This window comes from Uloborus diversus, chromosome 6 (genome assembly GCF_026930045.1).
Source record: "Uloborus diversus isolate 005 chromosome 6, Udiv.v.3.1, whole genome shotgun sequence".
NCBI lineage: Eukaryota > Metazoa > Arthropoda > Arachnida > Araneae > Uloboridae > Uloborus > Uloborus diversus.
The window spans coordinates 105,860,053-105,886,446 of NC_072736.1; the positions used below are offsets into that span (position 1 = coordinate 105,860,053).

Here is a 26,394-nt window from a genome sequence, read left to right on the forward strand (position 1 = left end):
ATAAATCAAAATATATCGTTCATATCGTACAAAAATATCTTAGATTCATTGCCAATTGAATGCATTTCATCAAATATTACATTTCCTTATTATGGAATTGTTCTTAAGGAATCAAAATAAGGAAAGAAAAGCGAAGATTTTTTGAAATTCACAAATCGTAAACTTAAAAAAGCAGACAGTGGTAGTAAAATCACGGAAGTAACGGGGCGGAAGTGATGTTACAAATTGAAAAGCATTTCACGAAAACTTAGTGATATTTCGTTAAATTTGAAGAGAAAAATGATATGCTAAATTAAGAGACAAGCGTGATGCACAAATGTACGCTTGTGTGCAGCTCTAGATTGTTGGCGCTCGGCGTTGGACAAGTCCAAACCAAATCAAAACCAGTTGAAAACAAGTGAAGCATGGATTGCTGTAATCAAGCGTTGGCAAAACAATTTTATTTTTCGCGAAGTGGCGTTTTTGGTAAACAGTAAGAAAAAAAAAATTCAATTGAAAATTCATGCCTAACTCCTGGATAAAGTGCACATTGTGGAGATCTTGATTTACTTACCGTTTACTGTCCTCCATATTTCTTACGAATTCGATGTTTGACTCTTTCACCGAGAGCCAACAATATTGAGCTACACTTTACATACAACCATGCTTTTGTCTTGCCTTTTTCTCCCAAAAATGCCGTTGTTATCGTAAAAGAAGCTAATCATCTGGTAGTCAGACGTGGCAAATTTACAATCTACCAAAAATATGTAAATATCTTGAAAAACAAATTACTATACAGAAAAGTTACCTGTAAATATACAAGCGAACGAAATGGCTTTTTAATTTTCAACCACGCGCAAGGCCACAAATTAATTGGAATAATTTCGTAACATCTTTTAAATTGCTACCTGAACAATACAAAAACTAAGTTAGAGATTTAGTAATAAACTAGCACCCGGCGTTGTCCGGGTGCTTCTCAATGCAACATATCATTCAGATAATTAAATGGATGAATTCTATCTAAATGAGAGTAAAAAACTGCATTCACACCACTCTAGGCTCAAATTTTCAAAAGACTGTAAATAGCACAGAAAGTTGAGCATTTGCTGGAAAAATAGCATCAAGTAAAAACGAAAAAGCAATGAGACATGTTATCGGGGTTCTGTCAACGGTATTCTTTGGTTCTGCCGTGTCCACTGGCACGTTATCTGCGGTTGAATCAGACGGGCGGTACATCCAATGTCTTAATGCTGAGACAAATGATTGTCTTGCATATCTTGTGGGACAACCTTTTGCGTGGTGCTTCGAATACAAAAACCGTTGTGCTGCCTTTGACGGTTTTGTGTACCTCAAGACATTAAAGCATGCTATAGTGCTCTTCACATACATTTCATTCTGGAAAAAAAAAACTTGGAGTGTTTTCCTAGAAAGAGTCGTTAATAAATTCAATGGCTTTTATCAGTTACAAATATATGCAAAATATGCCACCGTTACAATATTTTCAGATATGAAAATCATCCTAAATGTCCCAAAAGCTAAACAGATAGTCCACTGTACCGAAAATACGGAATTCGGTCATTGTTATTAATAACATTTCGTTTTACGGATAATTGGCGGTGTTTTTACTTTCAAGGTTTCACGTGTTAGGTAGACTCATTTTATAATTTTTTGTAAGTGTTCAGGAATGTAAGCACATTCTATAGAAAACGTTCACTTAGTATAAACAACTTCACAAAATGGGTCTGTTTTCCCTTTCCGTGGCGATTTGGTAGCATGCCATGGAGTAATAGTAGATAAGTGTAAATTGCATAAAAAGACGTACGTCAACTACATTTTATTTCCTATATTTATGTCAAATTTCTGTTTTCGTAGGTAAAAATGACAGTTAGATATTAATATTGGTGTCTTGCAACGATTCAAAATTTGTCTAGATTAAAATTTTATTTCAAATTTTTAAAACCTCACACTTGCCTTAAATGTTGTACATGATAACTCAAACTGATGCAAGTAGTAAGATCACTTAATTAGGTTTGCTACTCTGAAGTATTCCTTTGAGAATATCGAAATTTTAATTTGCAGAGGCACAGTTGTCATAAGGGGTAGGAATGGTTCCACTGAATAATAGTTGCCATAGAAACAGTTACAGTTATTATTTTAAGATACATAAAGCATTAAAAATGGAGTACGTGGACGCGAGCTTATGAAACGAACTATATAAAACCCGTCAATTGAACTGTCTTATAGAAAACGAAATAGGCGTGCACATTTTGGTCACTATCCGCGTTGTTTTTTTTTTTTTTTTTTTTTTTTTTAATTATTTGCAGGCTAAGAAATTAAAAGAAAGAAAAAGACCGTCTTGTTTCTACTTACAACTGTATAAGTGACAATTCTTTTGTTTATGTTTTACAAAAGCTTGTTGCACATTCTGCACATTCCATATCCGCAGCTTCAAAACGAAGAAAATGTATTTCCACGTATAGAAACGTAATCCAAGTACTAAAAAGTTAAACTATTCAAAATTTTCTAATTCTTAAATTTAACTCAAATTTTGCTCCTAAATACAATTCTTAGTCTCGATTCCAGCAGCGAAATGAAATACATTTTTGAATGAACCCAACCTTAAGCATGCAACATAAAATTATCTATATGGGAAATAGGTAAATTTCACATGCATTAAAGTACTTAATCGCCTGCCCTTCTGACTTATTGATCGTGATACAGAACTTAAAGTCTCACTGGAGATTTTGATTTCTTGAAGTTTAAAGAATGATGTATTGCGATTAGCGGATATACGGAGATACAAATTGTTTCACCTTATCCCTCTACTGTGAACAGAGTTGCTTCTATAACACTGATACGTATCCATTTTTATCTTACAGCATTTTTGCAATGACGGTTGAATTACTTAGTGGTAGTTACAAACAGTAATATTTTTCGATTGTTTACAATAAAAGTTATCGAACTGAGAGTCTTGTAACTGGAAATGGAGCTTAACTCAACTAATTTCACGATGAAGACTAAAACGAAAAAACTTTATAATGTGGCGTAATATTTCATCATGCCCATTTCAGTAGCAATCTCTTCGTGTCAAAAGTTGCCTCATACCCGCTAACTGGTTTAAAATTATTGCTAGTCAGCGAAGATGCTCCTTCAGGTGTACTATTGCTTCGAGCGTTAAAGTAATATAAAATTTTAAACGATTAAGAAATTTGTTTACGTAAAAATGGAGACATTTTATGCATTTTAAAAGTTTAAATGTAAATTAATATTTCTTTACATTTTTCAAACCTTAAACTTTTACCCTTCTAAAACTGAATTCCGCCGTATTAAATTTTCGTGTGGTTTCGAGTCTAAAGGTGCACAGCCTTTTACTCTACCACACATTAGCATTCCTAGTATGATAGTTTATGTACATGTAATGAGCCCCATGACTATCCCCCTCCCCTTGAAAGATAAATTCAATCTACGCTACTATGCACAAAAATGATTATTTTGCAATTCATTAGCCGTATTAGTATTTTTACCCTTGGTCTCTGATAACATGGAGCGATTTCTGTGAAACTTAGGTGAACTGAATTAGGTAAATCATGGAACAGTATAAATAACATATACTTATTGCTTTGTTTAAAGATAATACAATACTAAATTATATTCCCGATGCAATGATGTTGTTTTAATATAAATTTAGTATTCTAATTGTAAAACTGCTGAAGATTGTACTTCGATAATACCTATCTCATTTTGTTATTTTCTGTGCTGTTTATGTATAGAAAAGACAGATCAAAATTTCGTTTACTGTTACGGTATTATTACTTGAAAACTTATTAGCGAAATGCGCAAGCAAATTGAAGAAGACCCACCGATCGTGATTTCAGTGCATCCCTGTGTCTTTGTAGGGTGCAATTTAAGAACTACTGAAAGACAGCAATTCTTTTTCGTTCAGCTTTCTTGCCAAACATGCTATACGTTTGTCGCTAATCGACATTAACAGTCATTGTTGAGGATACTTTTTGTGTTGATTGCATCTAAAATATCTCCTGGTGTTTATATGTTGTTAACAATTTTCATTTGCTTTGAACCAAGGTTCTCAAATACCGATATAGTTGAACCGAATTACTTAAAGATTCGACGTAAATCAAGCAATAGTATAAAGAAAATTTACAAATTCCAAATTGGTTTGATAAGGATCATAGAACATTAAATAAAATTTCTGCTGCAAGGATGAAATAGATGTGGTTTTAATAAAAGTAGTCTAATGTTGAAATAATCGGGATAAACACTGATCAAAAATTACACGAAGCCTTACTGTTGTGGATTTTATAATTAAACAATATTTAAAAATTATAATTAAACGGTAGTATTCAAATTAAATAGCACCATGAGTAGCATCAATGAACCCCTGTGGCCTCGTAGGTCGCAGTTTAAGAAACGATGGACAGCATCATTTATTATATCTACGGCTTTCTCGCCAAACATGCTTCAACGCTCATCGCTAAACGGCATTGACGGCCATCGTTTAGGATACGTTTTGTGTTGATTGCATTTAAAATAGCTCCTGGTGGTTATATGTTAATAACCGTTTTCATTTGCTTTGAACCAAGATTCACAAATTTAACGATTAAAGTCAATCTTTGAAGAAACTTCATCTAGGGCAGTTTTTTACGGGCTTTTCATTTAGACTAAATTCATAACTATCCAAATTTAGTTAGTGCAGAAAAGAGCAATTTTATGACTCAAAATATGAAATTAGACCTCTTTGGGTGTTTTTAAAATTCCAAAAACCCGCCTATAGGAATTCCTGAGCAACAATTTACCTTTGTGCCAAATTTGGAAGAAATCCGACGAAAACTGGATTTGTATAAGGAACATACACACATACCCACACACTCACAAACATGCATCCATTTTTATATATATAGATGGGAATCAATTAGAGTATTTTTTTTAGTTTTTTCAAACTTGATAACGAACACGCACAAAAAAAAAAAAAAGAAAGAAAGAAAGAAAAAAGAAGATATATGATAAATGATTGTTCCTTACTTCCAATGGAATTACGTGGAAGGATTGTGCGAATGATCTTGAAAAATCGAATTATATTCAAAGATTTAAAATATTTACAGCGATTTTAAATGCATGTTCGCATACTTTTAAGAATATTATTGGTTCAATTATAAAACATTGACATCGGAAAACGGTTTTGAAAACATAAATATTGATGTACCCCTAATTTTAACATTCTCCATGTGAAATGAATTTTTCATAATCATGGTTAATAAATTATCTTGTCATTACAAGTATTAAAAGTTTGATATATTTATTAGTTTTAGCCTTACCATTATTTAAATTACTTTTTAAAAATCATTTGTTTTTGCACCAAAAATATGTAAAGTGTCAGTTAAAATTTAAAGCATTCCTAATTAACAGAGACACAAATATTTCCTAGGGATTCAATTTAGCAGATTGTTTGTTTATTTTTAAGTATATTACAACTCCAAACTTTTCAATTGAACTTATGCTTAAAATCTCCGAGACATCAACTACTAATAGTGTTAAATACTTGAACTGCCCTAGAATATATATACAGGCGTTCCTCGTATAACAGCGTACTTGTACAACACGGTTTCGATTTTACACGGTACCAAATTTGCGATTATTATAACACGGTTTCGATGTTACACGCTACGAAAATTGAATTTAATATTTTATGGTTTTGATATAACACGAATGTTATCTTTAAAAACGATGAAATTTCATTTTTGTTTAATACATTTTGTTAATGGTTGATAACTCTAATAAGTTTTAACTTTGTTTTTATGAAACTTGGTTTTGATATAACACGGTACACATCCCTTGATTTACATTATTTCAAAGTCTCGTATAACACGGTTTCGCTATAACACGAAATACTGCACGGAACGAGTTAACCGAATTATACGAGGGATGCCTGTATATATATTTTTAATGTAGTTGATTTATAAATAATTCATAAATAATAAGACACCATTTTCTCTGGAAGAAATTTATTCAAAAATATTATTTGGCACCTGCCCATCGTTTCACAGTGTAGAAAAAAAATACACAACGCCAAAAAGAAAGGAAGAAATTGAAAATCTTTTTTATACCAAGTAAAAAAAAGAATTCTCCAAAAATTAACTTGAATAACTAGTGTACTCAAGATGAGGCATGGCTTAGCGACATTATTACTTTTTTAACATAAAATAACCGAAATTGTTGTTTTAAATTGATAGGAAATTAATGAATTAAATATGACATAATCCATCGAACTTATACAAATGATTAGATGATGAAATGACTTCTGGTTCTCTAATGCAAATCATCATAAAAGAATGTTGAATATTTATGTTCGGGGAAAGGGGCTGTGAGAGAAGATTTTTGAAGAATAATTTAAATTTTTAACAAAGAGAGATTTTTTAAAAAGATGAAGGGACAAAAATACGTTTCTTGAACTTTCATGTTTTGTTTTGCAGCAGTAAGCAAAAATTATTTATATAACCAGTCGAAATTTAAAAAATAATTAATTAGTTAAAACATAATAATTCAGTGTTTGCGTCTGTAGCTTCACTGGAAATAGAGTTTTTTTTTTTCGTTAAATTAAGTATTATAGTTTTTTCCCGAAATAGAAAAATACTTGGAGAAAAGAACAATTTTTTAAATATTTTTTTAATCAAAAACAAAGTCAAGAGGAGGCAGGTAAGTTAAAGGGCAATGTTTCCCTGTTGTACTGTAACTTTATAAGCGTTTGATTTGTTTGAACTTAATTAGAAAGTTACTAATTTCCATAAATCTTGGTTTTGAAGCCTTCGAAATACAAATCAAGTGATCACAAACTTTCTCTCTTTCCTTAGATAACTCCGATTAATATTAGAAAAGATAAAAAAAAAAAAAAAAAAAAAAAAGACAAATTTCATCATTAATTTGGTGTTTTCTGAGCTATGCATTCATGCCTCTTAAATAAGCATTTCCTTTGCAGTCACTTTACATGACTGAAAGGAAAAAAAAAGGATAGAAGTAGGAACAAATTGTCAGAAGTTAGAAATAAAACAAAACGTTAAAAACAGAGCGTAAACAATCAGTTTTCTTGACACTGAAATCCTTTATAACAAATAAATTAGTGTTTAACAATTGATCCTTATGTATGTTCTAACTACTCTCCAAGAAACATAATTATATTTTTCTTGCAAAGCTCAGGTTTCGCGCACGTAATGAAAGGAATGCTCAAGTGTGCTTAACTTATATTAAGAATCTCAAAACTTTCTGCGTTGAAAAAGAATTCCTTTTGAACCCGAAACACGTGTATATTTCTGCAATTTTGTGCATCAAAACTTCAACTTTTTTTAACGTATAAATTTTCTTGTTTTATTTTCTATATCGATGATTTTAGTAATAATTCAAAGTATATCAATAAAAATTATTTAAATAAGTTTGTCTTAAACAGATTTTGATGCATGCATTTCAGAATGTATTATTTTAAGTTAAGTAACTTCACTGCAATCCATGATAATCTTTTAACTTAGAGCCAAAAATTATATAAAAAAGCAGAAAAACATTTGAAATAACTGCCTCCCCCCCCCCCGTTTCTTTTTTTTATTCTAATTTTTCTGTAGATTTATTATCTTTGACAATAACACCAAATGCTAAAACCAACGACATTGTTTTTCTTTGAAGTTTGCTTTAAGGAGTTTTTACTGTATAAAACAGAACTTTTCCTCCATATGGAATATTAAAAAGGATTTCAGGTCAAAAAAAAAAAAAAAAATTCCAATCCATTCCAGTTTAGTTGTAACCTCCTTGATAACCACTTCTGGCTTGCAAAACACTGGAACCGTAATCATAATCGGCTGCTGCGTCATTGCTCGGGTTGTAACCATCGTAGCAGATTTCGAATTTCTCCCAGTAGTCCGTGTTTTGAATTTCAAGTCCACCACAAGATCCGAATCCAAGTTTATGTATTCTGGCAAAATCATAGCAGTTGATCTGTCCACTGCGGTCGCAGTCCTGTCCGTATTTGCGCATGTATCCCTTCACTGCTTGTTCTGCGCAAGTCTTATTATTTAAGCAAGTTTCGAAGTCTGAAATAAGAAAAAAAAAAAAAAAAACTCTTAATTATTATTTTAAAAAAAAGAACTGCTGTTTAATTCAAGTCCTTCCCCTGAAATTAAACTCTACACAGTTCTGAAATTTTAAAGGTATTTTTACAAAACTACCAACTACTCGAAACTATACATGAAATACACCGCCAGCTCAATCAATTCCATCCGAGGACTGCAGTTTCGTGCTTATTAGCACTCATCAACCCGGCATAGGAGTGACTGAGCTGGAGGTGGAAAACCCCTTAAGGAAGCCTAGAGTGCCAAACAAACTGGTAGCTAATACAGAATTAGCACAGACCAGACGAGTGACCGAAACAATGATTCGGTTCAACTCGAAGATTGAAGGCAAGGCAGGTATATTCAGTAAGTTACCGCCCTATAGCCAGAGCCCTGGCTATAGGGCGGTAACTTACTGAATATACTCGAAACTAGGTTAGGATGACGTTGCATCTTCGTTAGCAAGGCGTTCGTTCGTGCCAAGATGAGGTTTTTGGGTGTTTGAACCTCTCCCATTGATAATAAATAAAGTAAAAAAAAAGTTTTACTTTTAATTTAAGCTAAAATTAGATTTACTGTGTATGTTTTCGCAATGTACAGTGCTGGCCAAATTATTAGACTAAAACTGTTTTAAAAGCAAATTCTTTATTGATTACATAACTATAGACACATTAACGAACAGTGAAATAATTATCTAATATTTAGTATGCATTCCCTTCTTGATGAGCATTTTAAGTCTTTTTGGCATACTTTTCACAAGATTTACACCATTTCTTAACTTTTTAAAAAAGGAGGTAAAAAATTGTTTATACTCACTATTATATATACTCACATACACATACTCATTAATTACCTAAAACTAACTTTAAATATGACAGAACACACTAATAAAAAGAACTAGTGAACTTTTTAAGCTGATTGAGGTTACGTTTCTGGTAAGTAGATAAACAAAGAACATAAACAAAGCAGACAGTGCTGCCACTTGCAAACATTAAATTATGCTAAAGTAACGTAATAACCAGTGTACAGTATGTACTGTACTTTAACAGTAAAATAAATAGTATTTTAATACAAATAGCGTACAAAAAAAAAAAAACTCTTTAGTTTAATAATTTGTCCAGCACTGTATCTTACCCCTTCTCAGCTTGAGAAAGTTATGCTTGAGAAAATCTATGAAGGAATGAGTGAATCAATCCAGCAAAATCGTCTTGGGTAATATATTAGTTTTTGTTGTGTGATGGAAATTTTAGATGAATATTGTCTTGCAGCTTCATTAAAATAAAGAATGTTGCGGGGATACCCCTGCGGAAGTTGCGAAATGGTACTCCTTTGACATTTGATTTTCATTTAAAATAAATTCTTGTTTAGTTTATTGAGTGCGATTTTATTGAATAAATCTTAGACTAAGGTGTAAAACAAATTGTGCATTTTGTTTCCACTGTTTACAAAATGCAGAATAATAAAAACTAACCAAAAAAAAAAGAAAGGTTGTAAAGTAATTGAGCACTTTCGTTATCAAAAGGAATTACTTAAAATGTTTCATCAAACATATATGTTTAAAATGATTACCATTTCCTTAAATTACTTTATTCGGTGTTTTTACCCTTTCTTTCCTTTCTTTTCGTTTCTCTCTCTCTCTCTCTTTTTTTTTCGAATATTGTCACCAGGTATAGAAAGTTTTTTAAAGCCCCTCTTGAAAATCCTGTCACAGTCCTATCTCGCAGGTTAAATATCACACACATAAATGGGCCGTCCACAAATCATATCACGCTTTGAGACAGGAGGAGGCGTGGAGGGTGCGACAGTTTGTTACAAGGTGGGGGAGGGGGGGGGGGGTAACGCGAAGCGTGACATCACACATTATTTCATTTAATGGAAATGTGCTTATGAATTTTAACTTGACATGTGTGAAAAGGGGAGGGGGGGGGGAAGGTGAAGTGCTACACTTTGTGACAAGGGAGAAAGGGTCAAAAATGTTGAAAAAAAAAGTGTGACATTATTTATTGACAGCCCCCCGGGTTTCTAATTACACAATGCAAGAAAGGCCACTTCGCCACTAACACATTGCACTTTCGCAAGTTTAACGTCAGTGAATTAACGCTAGTGAATTTGCGATGTAAACACATCAGACTAGGCTTTATGCTGTAGGAAAGGGTTTTTTTTTTCTTTCTGAAATTAAATCAATAAGATTTTTTTTTCGTAAAATGGTTCTTAGAATGCTTCAATAAAGCAAAACTCGTCAACCTTTTCGTACCGAATTCTGAAAGCTTTTTCTTTACTAACTATTGAATCAAAACGCAATAATTTTGAATCAATTCTGTACCTCAAAGCCAGATAAACGTGAGTCAAATTATTACTTCTTTTCAGGAGCGAAAAACGTTTGACTGATGCGTAAAAAGTTTTTTTTTTATTTTTTTAAATACAATTGTGTTGTTATGGCTCAGTTAAAAAAAAAAAAAACTTTTAAAATGCTTCGGACATAATTCTTGCTGATTCTTATGTAAAATGACCTCTGAATCAAGCTCGCTTGCATGAGCCGACCTTTAAGCACATGAGTGAATTTTTCTCTGTTTATCAATAGCGTTAGTGCCTGGCAAACAGTGTTTGGCTGAGTTAGTGTGCAGGGCTCACTCCGGATTTTTTAATTTCAAGAAAAATGTCGGAGAAACTGGGGCAATGCTGATGCATCAAATTTTGCCAGAAACTGGGAAACCATTTGGAAGATGCAGACTGCTTTCGGTGACGATTTTTCAGCACATTTCTCGCACTTGATTTCGACGTTTTTGGCAAAAAACCAGACTCCTCTAGTTCAATAGGCCTTTTCTTTCCTGATATGACCCCTTGAGACCTCAGGCTGTTCCCTAAACTCAAGAGACAATTGAAATGTTTGATATTTCAGACAAGAGCGGACATTATGACTGGAGCGACAGCCAAGCTATACTCCATTCCGAAACAGGTCTTCGCGAAATGCTTCCAAGAGTAGCGTTTCCGCTGAGAGAAGGGTGGGAACAGGGCCGCGCCGTCCCTATGTGCAAGGTCGTGCAATGCGCGACGGCGCCAGAGCACAAAGGCCGCCGAACTCTACCGATCAAAAATGCTTCAAATGAAGGGGGGGAAAAACCTCTAACCAAAAAGTAAAATGGAATTCTTCATGAAATTTAATGGAGGCAGTGAAATTATACTGCTCATTGAAACAATTAATCCGTCTCACTGAGAATCTAAAAGGAAAAATTATCGACTTGTTGTGTCTAAACATGCTATTCAAAAGCGCTATCTTTTACACTGAAAACAAGTGACATAATTAATGCATACATTAGCATTTTCCTTCTCAATGTGGAGCCATATTCGGTATGTGGAGCCTATTTCGGTATGTCTTTATTACACAAGGTTGAGCAGACGAGGAACAAGAAATTTGCTTATCCCCGTTTTGGTTTTTGAGGTGAATATCTTGTATTATAATTTGTGCAAACATAGTCTTTTTGTGATTTTTAGTTCGTTGTAATTCCACTGCTTCATGTTATCATCATTAAAAAAAAATACGGTAAGCACATTTGCATATTACTTGGATGTGTGTAATATTTATACATTGTAGACAATAATTTAGGTAAAATTTTTAGTTCCGAAAAGTGTTGATGCTTTGATTTACTGAAACTGACCATCTCTTTTTTAACGGCGTCTCAATTAAAGGTTTCCAAATAAAATGTCAGATTTCAAAAGTCAATTTCAACTCCCGTCCCTTACACCCGCCCATACTCGAAATAACTTAGAGATTAGAAGTAAACACGTACACTGTGTTCCAAAATTGAAAAGTTACATATTGTTTTTATTTTAATAAATTAAATGCCAAATGTATTTTTTTCCATGTTGCATTTGTTTACAAAACCTGACCCTAGGAATTACCTATATTTGCTCGAGTGTCACTGCATAAAGGCGCTCAAAAGACATTTGCACGACGGCGCCGATCAAGCTTGGCGCGGCCCTGGGTGGGAAATATTAAAAAGACTACTTTGAGGGCGATTAGGTTTCCAACGCGCGCGCTCTAGGTTTGCCTGATTTTTTTCTTCCGCCAAATGTCGGATTATTTTCTAACAGACTTTGTAAGATAGCTTACGCCAGTTTGAAATAATTTTTATCTTACCATGAGCTCTTCCTTTGTCCCCAGGTCTTCCACCATCATGCCAATAAGCCCATGAGATAACGTATGGTCCGCAGAAATAGCTTTGACCAGCATTATGGCATTTTAAGGATTCATCACAGTTGCTGCTCGCCTGAAACATGGAAAATGTTGGATGTATTCACGACTATTTTCACTTCATGTACATCAAAAATACCATTTGATATTAATTCCAGAGTCTCGAGGCGGAATAAAATATATTTTACTGTAATAAGAAGATGAAATTTTTAAAAAAATCATTGTGGTCACCTTTTTTCTAACAGACAGCCCTTATGTTTCGCTGTGAATAAATGTTTTAAAATTTTCATCTGGGTTCTCCCACTAACGTATTTTTATGAAATAAGAACCAAAATAACAGTTAATGAAATTCTTGTGGTCAGTCACTTGCAGTTACAATGGGTGGATTGTTGGAAATTTCCCTCCTCTTCAGAATTATGCCTAATTTGTAAAAGTGGTTATAGATGTTTCTGCCATCTATCGGTTGGGTGAAAAGTCGAACTGTGCCTTTAGCGGGTCTCAATTTCACTGGAGCCAGGAGGCAAAGAGTTCTCTCTCGAACTCTTTGCCAGGAGGAGATTTTAAGTCTTCTTACTCGCTTTATGAAAATGACTTGATTTTCTCAAGTGGCATTAGTGACAACAGCTGGAACTTTGAAATTCGTTGAGGAGACCAACAATTTTGTTCTGGGGATAATTTGTTGGTCAATAAAAGAGAAATAATCTTGCATTTTCGAAAAAGTAATTCCCTACGTTCTGTAGTCTGTATGAAATAAATACACAAAATTATAACAATAATAATATGCAGTCCAGATCATCGTTTTAACGACCAACCACGCTATCTATACAAATGCTGGTTTTTAGGTAATGCAATAAAAGTACTTGAAAAATTACGTAGGGGTGTCTACAGGGGAGGGGGTAGCAGGCAGCGTCATTGATATTGTTAGGGGAAAGGGTAATTTCAGGGGGTAAACCACCACCCGTGGGGGATGAACACCCGGAATTATGTGCTGTTCAATGGTAATAGTTAGAACTGAGACACTAGTCACATACCAATAAACACTCAGTTACTAGGAAAAAAGGTATTAAAAAAAGCTGTTTTATTCTTTTGATGCTTTAGTTAGTTTTTTTTAACAGTAAAGTGACGAAATGGGATCACATTTTGTGTATATTAATTGAAACATCAAAAATTACAAGCAAAACGTGGGTTGAATCCACTAAAAAATCATTTAAACATGCATACAAACATGCACTAAAAATACCAAAAATTACACACTAAAAGTTAAGAACCTTAGAGATTAATGTATTTTTCATTATGTAAAGAAAAGTGTAACCTCTAAATTGAAAAATGATTGAATTTCCTGTTTTATTTATTATATATATATATATATATATATATATATATATATATATATATATATATATATATATATATATATATATATATATATATATATATATATGAAGGTGATAATTAAATAAAAAAAGCAATTATTTACACTAACTTATGGTCATCTCCGAAACGTTACATAGTATTTCCGGGCAACGTTCCGAGATTTCACTGGATTGAACCAGTTTCCTATGAAAAATCAAGAACACAATTGCAAAAAAGTTTCTAGAACCAACACAAATTTCATAAATTCAGAATTCCCACTGTTGAGAAAAACATTCTTAAGGTACCAGAAGGTAAATAATCAGCTTCTTTATTTCACCTTAGTTTAGTTATATCTTTCTAGATTGACTAGGCCCCAAACGATAGCGAAATGCAGTCTCTGGATATTGTAGCTTTGCAAGAAGTGCTGCCAAAGATGTTATTTGGTATTTGGTTGCAATTATTCCCTAGTTTTGGCCGTATTTGCTTCAGGAGACTTCCTGGCAAGTTAGTTAGGTTTCAAGCTATTACTATAAACATATTATCTAAATTTTCTTTGAAGGTTCCTGACTTATTCCAGAGACATGACTAGCTTTTATTGGGAATGTTTCTAAATTTTTTAGAAAGATTCCAGCTTAATTTCATGAAATTTGAAGGTTATTGACTTTTAGCGGGAAACTTAATAATAATATAATATAATAAATAAATAATAATAATAATAATATGACTTCTGAGACTTTCTTATGAAAACAATGGTATCATTATTTCTGAACAGGAGAAACCAAGTCTTCTGTAGATCTATTTCATTTGGGAGCCATATATATGAGTCCCATTTTTCTACATGACCAATAGCATAACATGGAGTGACGTGTACACTTCAAAATAAAAAAATGACACAATTTCAGCAGCATTATTTTTCCGAAAATTTTTGCCCTGGGTCTTCTAAAAGTGACTAAGTTGGGAGACCGCTTTGTTTGAATCGAGATTGCGGAGTTAATTGACTGCTTCCCTCTTCGCGCGAGAGTTAACGGAATTCAGCAATTTGACTGCTCCTATTGAACAAGTTCCGCATTACTGGTCGTTTGCAGTGCAAGATACCCGATAATTCAAGGCCATCCCGTTTCTTACACACAGTGGAACCCGTCTAAGAAATTTTATAACGAGCAAGGAAGAAAAATATTTCAAGGCTCAGAACTTTAAACTGGAAATACATTGCAGTCAAAGTAAGTAATTTACTTTTTTTTTTTTGTATATTTAACATGTCCTTGAATAATATCTAAAATACGTTAACTTATTTTTTTAGCATGTTGTTCCTATCAAAACTAGCACAAGTTCAAAAGTAGCTTTTATACTCAAAAAATAAATAAATAAAATAACTTCTTTTTAAAAATTGGATTTCGGAAAAGAAACTACTCAAGTTTCGGGGTTACAATGATTCGCTTATGCTGTACACGAAAATTTATCAGTACGTGAGAAAAAAATTCTTTTGTTCTTCAACTTTTTTTTTTCCGGTTTTTAATGTTTTGTTTCGTTTTGTTCAAATAATTTTGTCACAAGTTTTTTCGAAAATGATAATTATTCTTTCTCTTAGTTCCATCTCTACAAGCAAAAAGTGACTAACAAAAAGTGACTTGAAAAAGAAAAAAAAAAGGGGGGGGGGGCATTTTCCTTTTTTTTTTTTTAAATTACAAATAGATACAACTGCAGTAGTTTATACTGCAAAGAAAGTTTTTATGAGATGCAGCAAAATCGTGACCATTTATAGCGAAGCCGTACATAGCAAATTTATTGCTATAACGTCGTAACTTCAATTCTTCTTCACGTTTTAGTGTGTGTTATTTCACTTTTATGAATTACGGATATAATGAAATTTTGTTTGTTCTGTTCAACTTCGCTATAAACTGGAACGACAGTATTTAGAATATAATAAGCAAAATTATTAGTAGAAAACAGAAAAAAGAGAATGAGGTAAATTGGAGTACCTGGCATATACAATCCAAGCATCGCTGATCCATCTCTGGTACTTTTTCGTTTGGTTTTCTTCTTACGGACTGTGCTAAAGATATGAAAAGAAAAGGTCATTTTTAATTTATTCAATTCTTGAATTTTCATTCAACCAATAAAATTTTCTTCTTCTCTTAACTTTTAATTTAAATTTTATTGGTTGCATTAGAATTACACTAAATATAAAAATATTAAGATCAGCTGTAACTTTTTAGTGTTTTAATCAAGAACCCATATTCGCAACTCCAACAAACTGTAGGGGGCACTGCAGCCACTATCTAATGGCGGATGAAAAAGGTAAAACAAACCGATGCCGTGACTTGTAACTTGCTTTGAAGCTTAATGAATGACTACTTTTTCACCGTGTTTGTGGGAAGTTTCTTCTCCAATCCTCTGAAATTACATTACACCACAAACTGTCTGAAGCCTGTAATTTGCCCCAAAGAAAGCACATGGAATGGACTGTTTTACCTTTTCCGGTAGTATTGTTAAGCACCGCGAGGTAGCGTATTCGAGCTCTGGAGTTGCGGATACTTATTTTATCCACGTTCGAATTTAAAAGCAATTTCGTTCAAGTATAGTGAAAACAGTGCTTTTAAACACGCCCACAAATATATGCTTGCTTAAGTTCAGCTTCGAAAATGATTTGTTAAATTGATTGACAATTCCTTTTTTCATTGTTTATGGCAACAATTAAAAAGCGGAAGTATTTTTAATTTATAATTACTATTATTTTTCATTGTTTCTGGCAACAATTAAAAATCGGAAGCAAAAGCAGGATTATGACAGATAATGTCTGTACCTCAGAACCAGACAGACGTAAGTCCAAAAATTGCGATTTTCCGTTTATTACTGCATTGTATGTACAATATTATTCCGCATAGAGCAACGACAGTGAAATTTTAAAAAATAAATTCCTTTATAACTTAACCGGTGCTATAAGAACATAAGTTCAAATTTTGTTTGAGCCAGATTAACGTAAGTCCACTTAACACCAACTGGCTCTGAGTTATTACTTAATGCATGTTGAGAAAAATATCGTCTGTTATTAGATGAATAATATTGGTTAAAGAAATATAAATTAAACAGATTTATTGTGAAATGATTTGTGATGGGAATGAAAAAAATTGAAAAGCAAAATAAAGAAAAAGGGAGGAAAAGAGTAAAAAATGGCCCGTTTTTATAGACAACGTAAAAGACACGGCACGAAGGGAAACAAAACCAGAAGCCACACATTTGTTTTAAATTTTAACAACAGGGAAGAAGTAGTTCGCAAAACTTTTTTTTAATACACTATCTATCTCCGAAACCATTATGAGTGTCGCTTTAGAAAAACCCGGTGAGTCTACGTTGGTGATACTAGACCAGAGGAGTGGACTTATTCTTGTAAATAAACTAACAAGTAATAGCTTACATGTAATCAAAACAAACATTTTGAAGTTTTCAGTGAATGAAAGCCACTACAGCAAGGAAAGATCGAAAAATAAATACTTGGGCAATTACCTAAACATTTCTGAAGTGTATTAACTATATGTGGATGAGAGTGTGAAAGAAAAAAATGAAGCAGAGAAAAAGTGAGTATATTCAAAAGTTTTCAAAGACTTCAATTTATCCTTCCGCTTGCCAAACAAAGACACTTGTCATATTTGTGACAGATTAGATTGTGAATTAAAAAATGGATGAACTGTTGAAAAACGCAGCGAAATTTAAGCTAAAAAAGTGAAACACTTGGGAGAAGCTTCATTCAGATATGAGTTAAAGAGAACATAAACTAAAAGGCTGTGAAATTTAAGATAGGACAGTCGTTTATGTTGGTTACCCAAAAATACCTTCCTACTCCAGATTTGAAGAGCTCTCAAAGTTTTTACTCAAGAAAACTCTGGACGTTAAAATCGTACTATTCTGGACACAACCATCGACAAAACTTGGTGTATGATTTGGTATGACGTAACAGCCGGGCGAGGAAATGAAATTGCATCATGCTTATATATATATATATATATATATATATATATATATATATATATATATATATATATATATATATATATATATATATATATATATATACTAGCAAAAATACCCGGCGTTGCCTGGGTCAGTAATAATTATTAGAAAAAATCGTTACTTGCTTTTGTTTTCTGTTTTAAGTGAAAGAATTTAAAACACATCTTTTTGACGTGATTAAAAATCAAATTTCTTCCTTACCCATAAAACTAAAATAGCAATAAGTATAAAGAACAAAGTAGTATTGATTTAGAACCGAAAGCACTATATTTAAGCATATACAAATTTAAAAAACATGAAATTAATCTTCTCATGTTTAAAAAGATTAATCTGTTGATACTTTTTTTTAACATGGAGTCTAAAACCTTCTTTGTATGGCTAATGAAGTACGAAGTGATTAAAAAAAAGTAGCTGCGCTCATAATCCCCTTATACTTGCTTTAGTTATTTCGGGAAATTTCAATCATTGTGGCTCTTTTGGTGCGATTTTACCGAATTTGCGAAAGTCATTTCGGGGTACCTTCGATGCTGCTCCCCCATTCTTTCCTTACTTTGTAAAACGATATGATATTAATTTTCGCTACAGAGATATCGTCGCCAGATGCTGAGATATTTTTGGTCACCATAAAATGGCGCTAAACAGTTTCATCCGAAATGTTACCAAAATAAGTAATAAAATTTGGTGATTGTTTGAAATTGTGCAAAAAGGAAAATTAATGGAAGTTTTTGTGCTGTTTATGGATTTGCCTAATTTAGTTGCTGGATTATTTAACACAGTAAAAAAAGTCTTTTGAAAATTCTTTGATTGGCGATATTTTGTTTACATGGTGAAAGCTGAGAAACATTATGACGTAGTCTTCGGCTTCAAAAACAGCAACGTTGAAAAAACTGCCAAATGCATCAGCTACGGAAATCTTTCTGCAAAACTTTTGGCGATCTGCTTGGTTGTTTGGATAATGAGTAAGTGTTCAATCAGCATAAATAACAATAAAAACCATTAATTACATTAAAGTTCCGTTTGAATGGAAAATCATCAGCCAAATCATGTATTATTTGCCAATCTTGTACAAAAATCTTACTTCAAGATTTGACTTGAGAAAAGCCTTGAACAATCACGAAAAGCAAAGAAAGTCAACAATACAACAATTGTCGCTATCGACGGGGAGTTGAGATGATACACTAAATACTGTATTGAGTTGAGGAAAGCCTTTGAACATGGATCTAAAAAGCTCATAATTCGTTTTTTATTCTACTTAGAAATTTCGAACAGGTGCCATCTTCAGCAGAAAAATCAGAGCTTTCGATGGACATATAATGTAAATATGTGCAAGTATTTTTTCATCCCAATATTAGAGAATTTAAACAAAAATTGTGTTTTATTGCCCCCCTAAGGGGGTTTTGCCCCCATAACGGGACGAAAACTACCCTATGTGTTATTCTGATGCATAAGCTATATTATTGTAAAGTTTCATCAAAATCCGTTCTGTATTTTTTGCGTGAAAGAGTAACAAACATCCATACAGACAAACTTTCGCATATATAATATTAGTAAGATATTCACGTCGGTAAATGACTTCAAAATTCTGAAAATTTTACTAGAAACATAACGGTATGAACTGATAATTGCAGTGGCCAAAATAGGAATATTAATATGGTTTTCGTTTACCTATGGATGTTAGACAACATTTCGACATAAAAAAAAACACAAGTTTCTGCTTGCTGGACACACTCACATGGAAGTTGATGGGAAACATAGTATTATAGAGCAATCTAAAAACAATGAAAAAAAGAAGCTATCTTCACTACAAATCATTGGGCTATTTTTATTAGTTCATGTTCAGGAAAAAAAACCCCGTTTGTTGCAAGAAGGATGGGCCTTGAAGACTTTTTAGGGGTTATTTATTTGAGGAGCAAAGAAGCTCCTTTTGTTTCAAGAAAGACAAACACTAATGAAGAGCCATTTTTGATATCGAATGCAGTTTGGTTGCAGCTTCAAAAAGGAGACAGAAAATTGTGTTGTAAGACCAGCTTTGCAAATGAAGCCTTCTAGCAGTTGAATTAAAAAGAAATGAACAAGAAAAAAGGGTTCTTATGCCAAAGGTAATTCCAAAATTAAGAATAACCACCAAAAAAGATAAGTAATGAAAAGTACAGAGACCTTATGAATTTAAACACAGTGGTTTTCTATTATAGAGTATAGACCTGACTTTGAAAATCTTCCACATGGAGAAAACGAAGGAAAGTTTCCTGAAGATGATTCAACTAATCTGGAGTAATGTTTTGAGATCATCTGCAATTTATAGATGATCACAGTTTCTTTGCAACATTTTAAAATTAAATACGTTCTGCTTATATGTTCTAATTCTAACTGTCGATTACTTTTTGTGTTAAGTATCACTAAATTTCTACTATAAACTTTTGCAGTTTACTTGTATAATTGTTTAAACATTTTTAAAACCGCGTTTGATGTAATACAAAAGTAACCCAAGTTCAGTTCTGATATGAGTCATTTAATCTTTTATTACGTAATTAATTCTTAAATTGTACGAAAATGAACCAACAAGGAGTACAGCATACATTTTTTTTAAAGTTAACAATTATGTTTTGCCTATGTAAATGAAATCCTTCCTTTCAGTTTTTAGCAGGGAGGCAGAGTCGGAGTCTAATTGATTTTGAAGTAAAGGAGTGGGATTCGGGGCCGGGATTTGACGGTTTAAAATACAGGAGACGAATTCGGAGTTGCGTCATTTTTCCTCCGAGTCCGAAACTCTGCTTTTGCTATGGAGTCAGTCGGAGTTGAAATAATTTTGAAAGGGAGTCTGCGTCAAAAGCTCTAGAATTCCCTGAGTTAGATTTGGTCATTTTCAATCCAAACCCACAACCCTGGTTTTCACTCTCGCACAAAGTAGATTAATGTGACTTACGTTAGTCTGGCACTCAGGCACGGAACAGTTTTTGATTAAAACGACAACAACGTAAGTCCAGATCTGATACAAGGAATCATTTGTTCTTTAATTATGCAAATAATTGAAAAGTGGTGCAAAAATTAACCGACAATTGATGAAGAAGACACACTTTTTTAATATTAACAGTCATATTTTGTAACATAATTCATATAATAGCTTTGCAACTAGGCAACAAAATCATTATTTTCTGTTTTTTCACTCTACTACAAAATTATCATAATGTGACTTACGTTCCTCTGGCTCTGAGGTACAGATGTAAGCTAAGAAATAGTCTTTAAAAAAAGAAATTGATTCTGCGCACCGATAAAAATATTTTTTTTTTTGAAATATTAAACTTTGTCGAATTATTTCAAAAATGGTTAAATCCCATGTTTTTAAGCATGCTCTTTCAGAAAAAAAGAATACTTTTAAAATTTCAGAAACGATCCCATTACGAAATATTCACCTTTGCTATCCTAAGAATTTTTGCTATTTGGGAGCCAATCGTGCAAAATTTTGGATCCTACTTCCTCACTTTGCGAAGTCATTTTATTCTGAAAGATTTCCTAGCAAAATAGCAATAAAGTAAATTAATTATCCAAACTCCATATTTTTTTAACCCATATACAGATAATTTAGGAATTAAAAAAATACAACTCAAAATTGCTTTCTAAAAATGTACAAAACTTCCTGAGTCAAGCCTTATGTATAGTACTTGAAGCAAAGTCCTTGTAATCTTTGCTTAAAGGTCTGCGATCAAGCAATAAAAGTAATTATAAGTATTTTAACTTTCAATGACATTAACAGATTATTAACTCTCAAAGTAACAGGTGATTACTACGCTAAACTTGTTGTAGTAACCTTGGAGGGAACGGCTAAAGTGACTGTGAAAGGTTGGAAATGAGGAAAAAACTTGCAGCGCATAAAGTCATCACTATACTTCCTTTCTCGATTTCTCGTTCGAGTTATTTGCTGCACATTGACCAAGTTTGTGTGCAATAATTAATTTTTGTGATCACATTGACGAAAAATAATCTAACTTGATCTCAACTAAGACCCTTATATATACGAGCCGACGCATCAGCTTAAGAATAGCCATTTTGGATCGGAGCGAATGTTTGAGTGGTTGTCTTTGCTGGCGAGTTATTGCGTTTGGTGATTGTTCACTGCGAGCAATTATTAGCGGCACGTGAATTGTTTCTTAAATAAAATATTATTTTCGGCACATTTGGCGAAATCCGAAACTTTGCTGTGGTAACCCTAGGAGCGCAACAATGAAAAATCCGATCCAAAATGGCTAAACTTAGCTGATGCGTCGGCCTATCTATATAGTGGCTCTAATCTCAACCGCAGGCGAATGTCCGGGCAATTGATTTGAATTTTAAATTTCAATTGACTGGGCGATGCGTTACTCAAAAAAAAAAAAAAGCCAAATTTGTAGCTAAATTGGCGACAAAACTTGGCGATCAAAAGACTGGTGATATATCGCCAAGTGTCCGCCAAATTGTAACACCACTTGAGTTTGCATTGATATTAAGAATGATCCCCCCCCCCAAAAAAAAAGGTGCAAAAGACCCCTTTAAAAACACCCGAATGCAACCAAAAGGGGAGGTGCACAACTAGACCCCACTAGGATTCTACGTACCAAATTTCAACTTTCTAGGACATACCGTTCTTCAGTTATGCCACATACATACGCACATATATACATACATACAGACGTCACGAGAAAACTTGTTGCAATTAACTCGGGAATCGTCAAAATGGATATTTTGGACATCTTTACGTTCTGAGGTATATATGCACTAGTGGTCGCGTCGAAAAAAAAAACTCAACATTCATTCGGGGGTGAGCAAAATGCAAATTAAGATCGATTTTTGAGTGAACATTTTTTTGCGAATACAATACTTCCTTTTTTGGTAAAAGGAAATAAAAAGATGTATCTATCAGTATTGATGAAACTCACCACGTGACATCATGCGCAACTTATACGTAGTGCATACTGCCGTGGGAAGGTCAAGGGCAATATCTGCAGAAATGAGTTTTTGAGATATTTGAAGAAACGCGTTTTGGATTCCATACTAACAAAGAGTAATGTTGGAATTTGACGTTTTTTCGCGTGCTTTTTTTTTTTTCAGAAGGAAAACAAATAAGCAAGCTTGGACAAAAAAGCTAAAATACAGTAGATGACTAAAATGCAAAAAAAAAAAAAAAAAGTATTTGCAGATACTGCCTTTTCCATGGCAGCATAGTTTTCGATGCCTTTCGATTTTACGAACTCTCGCTTTTACGAACTTTTTTCGTAGTCTCAGTCCCAAGGAGTTCTTAAAATCAAGCGTCAAATGCAGTAGGACATGTCAATTTTAAGCTCTGTGTAACTTTTCTTTTTCGGTTTAAATTTCTCTTTCTCTAACTTTTTTTATAAGAAGCTTTTTTGACACTTTGTACTTTTGCAATCCTTTCTCCTATATGATACTTTCACTTAAAAAGTGCCTGATCTACATGCAGATTATTGAACAAGAGTTCTGAATTACCATGGCACTGTGTATATCTGAAGGGAAAAGGAAAAAGCATTTCAGTCACGGATTTGTTTCAGACATATCGAATGGAAGATCGAACTAGCTGAAATTAAGTGTAAACTTTTTCTTAATGACATTTTGGCACGAAAAAAGGAAATAGATGAAATTATTAGTTTCGAAAAAGCACCGAAACAATGACTTGAAATAATAATGCCCTAATCAAACGCAAATAGATCGTCTCGACGTTTACTCTTTCAACTTCCTTATCCATTAATGCAACCACTGTTTTATTTTTATTTTTTTCTTTTCTTTTCTTTTTTTTGGTTCGAACTGTGATAATACTATTGACTCAGCGTTGAGATTTGAAAATGCAAATAGATCAGTGTGACAGAATAAAAAATAGTGAAAGAAATGCAATTTCACATCTTCGTTACTTTTCTGTGCACTCTGAAAATATCCTCACTGTTCAAGTTTCTTTTCGACCAAAAAGGGTTGCATAAACTATTTTTCAAAACTAAAACCTTTTACTATAGTTTTCAAAATAAACTGTAATTAGCGTAAATAATCATATTTTTGACTAGGAAACTGACACACATTTTTGATGAAAAAATCAGGTTAAGCTTATTCTTGGAACAGAAAAAAAAAAAAAAAAAATAGTGATTTCCATTATTTGCTTCGAAAGTGATGATAACGTGTCATTCTTTTTTTTATAATACATATTTAAGTATTTGAGTAAGATTTAATTAAGAGTAATACAACTAAAAATCTTGATTTTCTCCAATCTTTTTTTTTCTTCCCCAGATGTACCACTGTACCACTTTCGTAGCAGGTGAATGATATGCTGTTTACCTTTCGTTTATCTGAAACCCTTTCTTTTTATTCAATGTAAAAAAATCCAGTGGCACACACAAGGGGGATGTCCAGATCAAGACACCCCACCCTGCGAATTTCTTTTGTAGCAAAAATATGATTTTAAAATTATAATGTAAAAATGAGTTTTTTAAAACACAAAAGAAAAAAATTGTCATTTGTGAAAAACGTATGTGAAGATGAAAAACAAAATGCTCTAGAAGTGAAAGAAGATTCTTTTGTTTACAGAAAATGATTTGCATTTTTTTTCTTTGAATTATTTAAAAAGTAAATTCACAAATTCTTGTGTTTTCTGGTAAGTTGATTAAGTATTTGTTTTTAATACTTTATTTTATTAATAAATACTGACTTATTTGTTCAATGGTTTCTTTTTTAATGTTTTTTGTTCTCAACAATCGAGAAAATCAAAAAGAATATGCATGGTGGCGTATTACAAAGGGTACGAGAATGATCTACCTGCCCCTGACCCCCTCCTTGAAAAATTTCTATGTACGGGACTGAAAGTACCATATACATAAACAGGGTCTAAGATAGGAATTCTGGGCCCGTAGGTACTACCTAATGACAAGCCCCTATCCGAAATTCAATAACTGCAACTTTAACAAAGAAAAATCTTTTGTAGCTATTCAACTATAAGAATGTTCACAAGTGAGGAAAATATATATATTTATGAAAAATTAATAACAAGCAAAATCAGTTCATCAATTAATTTTAATTCGATTTGATCAAATCGATTTTGCTATCAGATCAGACTGGGTGTGCGAACCCCATGCAAAATTGCTCCCTTTACTCCTGCCTGCCTTAGACCCTGTCTATAAGTTATCTAACTCTAACGCAATTAAAAATGCTTTTAATATATTTTCGAATCTCTGTAAAATAAAACCGTTGACATTTGAGGCATTCAAAACCATAAATCAAATAAAAACATACCTGACGTGAGGCACGCTGCGATTAGTAAAACAGCGATCGTTACTAGAAACTTCATGTCATTCGTTGGGACTGACAATCCTACTACCTATTGACAATAACACCTGATCTGAGAATGCTCTAAAAATGCAATCATTTCACCAGAAATATGCGCATCCTCGGGAAGAAACCACGCGGAGGGGGGGGGGGGGGTACGGAAGACCTGTTCTCGCAATTTCCATTGGCTGATTGCAAAGAGATAAAAGTCTCTGAGAAGTTAGTCAAGTTTTTTCCCCCCTTGTCCCAACAGGTAAGTGAAAATCATGGATTTTCCTAACAGGCTCCGTGGAATTCCGAAATTTTAAGCCATTCTTTTAGCTGGGGAAAAAAAATCTTGATTGGAATAATTCTTTTCAGTTGAGAAAAGGAAAGTGGTTTCAGAAAAGTTATTGTATCGAAATTCATCCATAGTTATTTGGTGTAGAAAAAAGTGAATAAATATGTATGAAGTTTCCAATTCGGATTCCTTGACCTTATTCGCGCCACACATTGTTTGGTGAAGAGAATATTTATATTGATAATTTTTTTGTTCAACATTCATAAACATGAACGAAGTATTCGTCAGGTGTGGATGAGAAGAATGGTATTGGCAAAAAAAAGTATACATAAGAGTAAAAAGTAATTTCTTCATACTTCTAATGCAAAAATTATTTATTAACTTTTGAAGATTTATGTTTTGCGTTCCCCCCCCCCCCCCTGTCCTTTTCTTTTAGTAAATATTGTACAATATCATGTTTTTTTTTTCAATTTCAAACTCGATCTCAAACTATCAAAATCTTCAAGGGGGGGGGGGGTATTTTCCGAAAAAACTTTTTTACATTAGACAACCTTCACAATCCACACAGCCCACAATTAAAAACGGGGCGTGTCCACTTTGACGTCACAAATGGCTTAGTATCCTTTTCTCTTAATATGCTGCTGTATAGAAGCGATTTTTTAATTTCCTGCGAGGGTACTAAAAGCATGTTTCTCAGTTTTTTGAAACGGAAATGTATTCATATCTGAAAATAAATTGTGGTAAATAATAATGAGAATAAATGGTGCAGTTTTCAGAAATGTGATAAGCATTGCTAAATATTTTCTGCAGTTGAAGAGTAAGAGAATTTATGTTTCATTAAATGATTATTTTTCCTAAGCTAATTTATTCGTAAAGTGTTTTATTTCTTTCGTACAGTTGCAGTGTTGCCAGATGGTCAAATCCAGATTTCCCCAATTCCCTTCCAACTTTTCCCCAAAAAGCGATGTTTTCTATCAAAATTCCCCAAATTCAAAAATTATTTTTCCACTAATATTTTCATAAAATGAATCGACTTTCTCTAATATTTTTGTCTCTTGAAAAATTTTTTTCCCCCCAAATAGCCAAATTTTCTTATAAAATTTCCCAACTTTTTTTTTTCTTCCCATTTTCGCTTTTTTTTTTGTCTTCTTTATCTTTATCTTTACTAATAATAAAGC

The 26,394-nt window shown here is 33.0% G+C and overlaps 1 protein-coding gene across 1 annotated transcript; it reads right to left on the reverse strand.

The window, feature by feature from the left end:
* Window positions 1-5,992: 5,992 nt before the first annotated feature.
* LOC129223883 (lysozyme-like) lies at window positions 5,993-25,039 on the reverse strand. The gene is made up of 4 exons (XM_054858253.1): window positions 24,904-25,039; window positions 15,612-15,685; window positions 12,226-12,355; window positions 5,993-8,069 (listed from the first exon to the last, which is right to left on the reverse strand). The coding sequence occupies exons 1-4, from the start codon at window positions 24,956-24,958 to the stop codon at window positions 7,774-7,776; spliced, it is 555 nt and encodes a 184-aa protein (XP_054714228.1). The 5' UTR covers window positions 24,959-25,039; the 3' UTR covers window positions 5,993-7,773.
* Window positions 25,040-26,394: the final 1,355 nt, after the last annotated feature.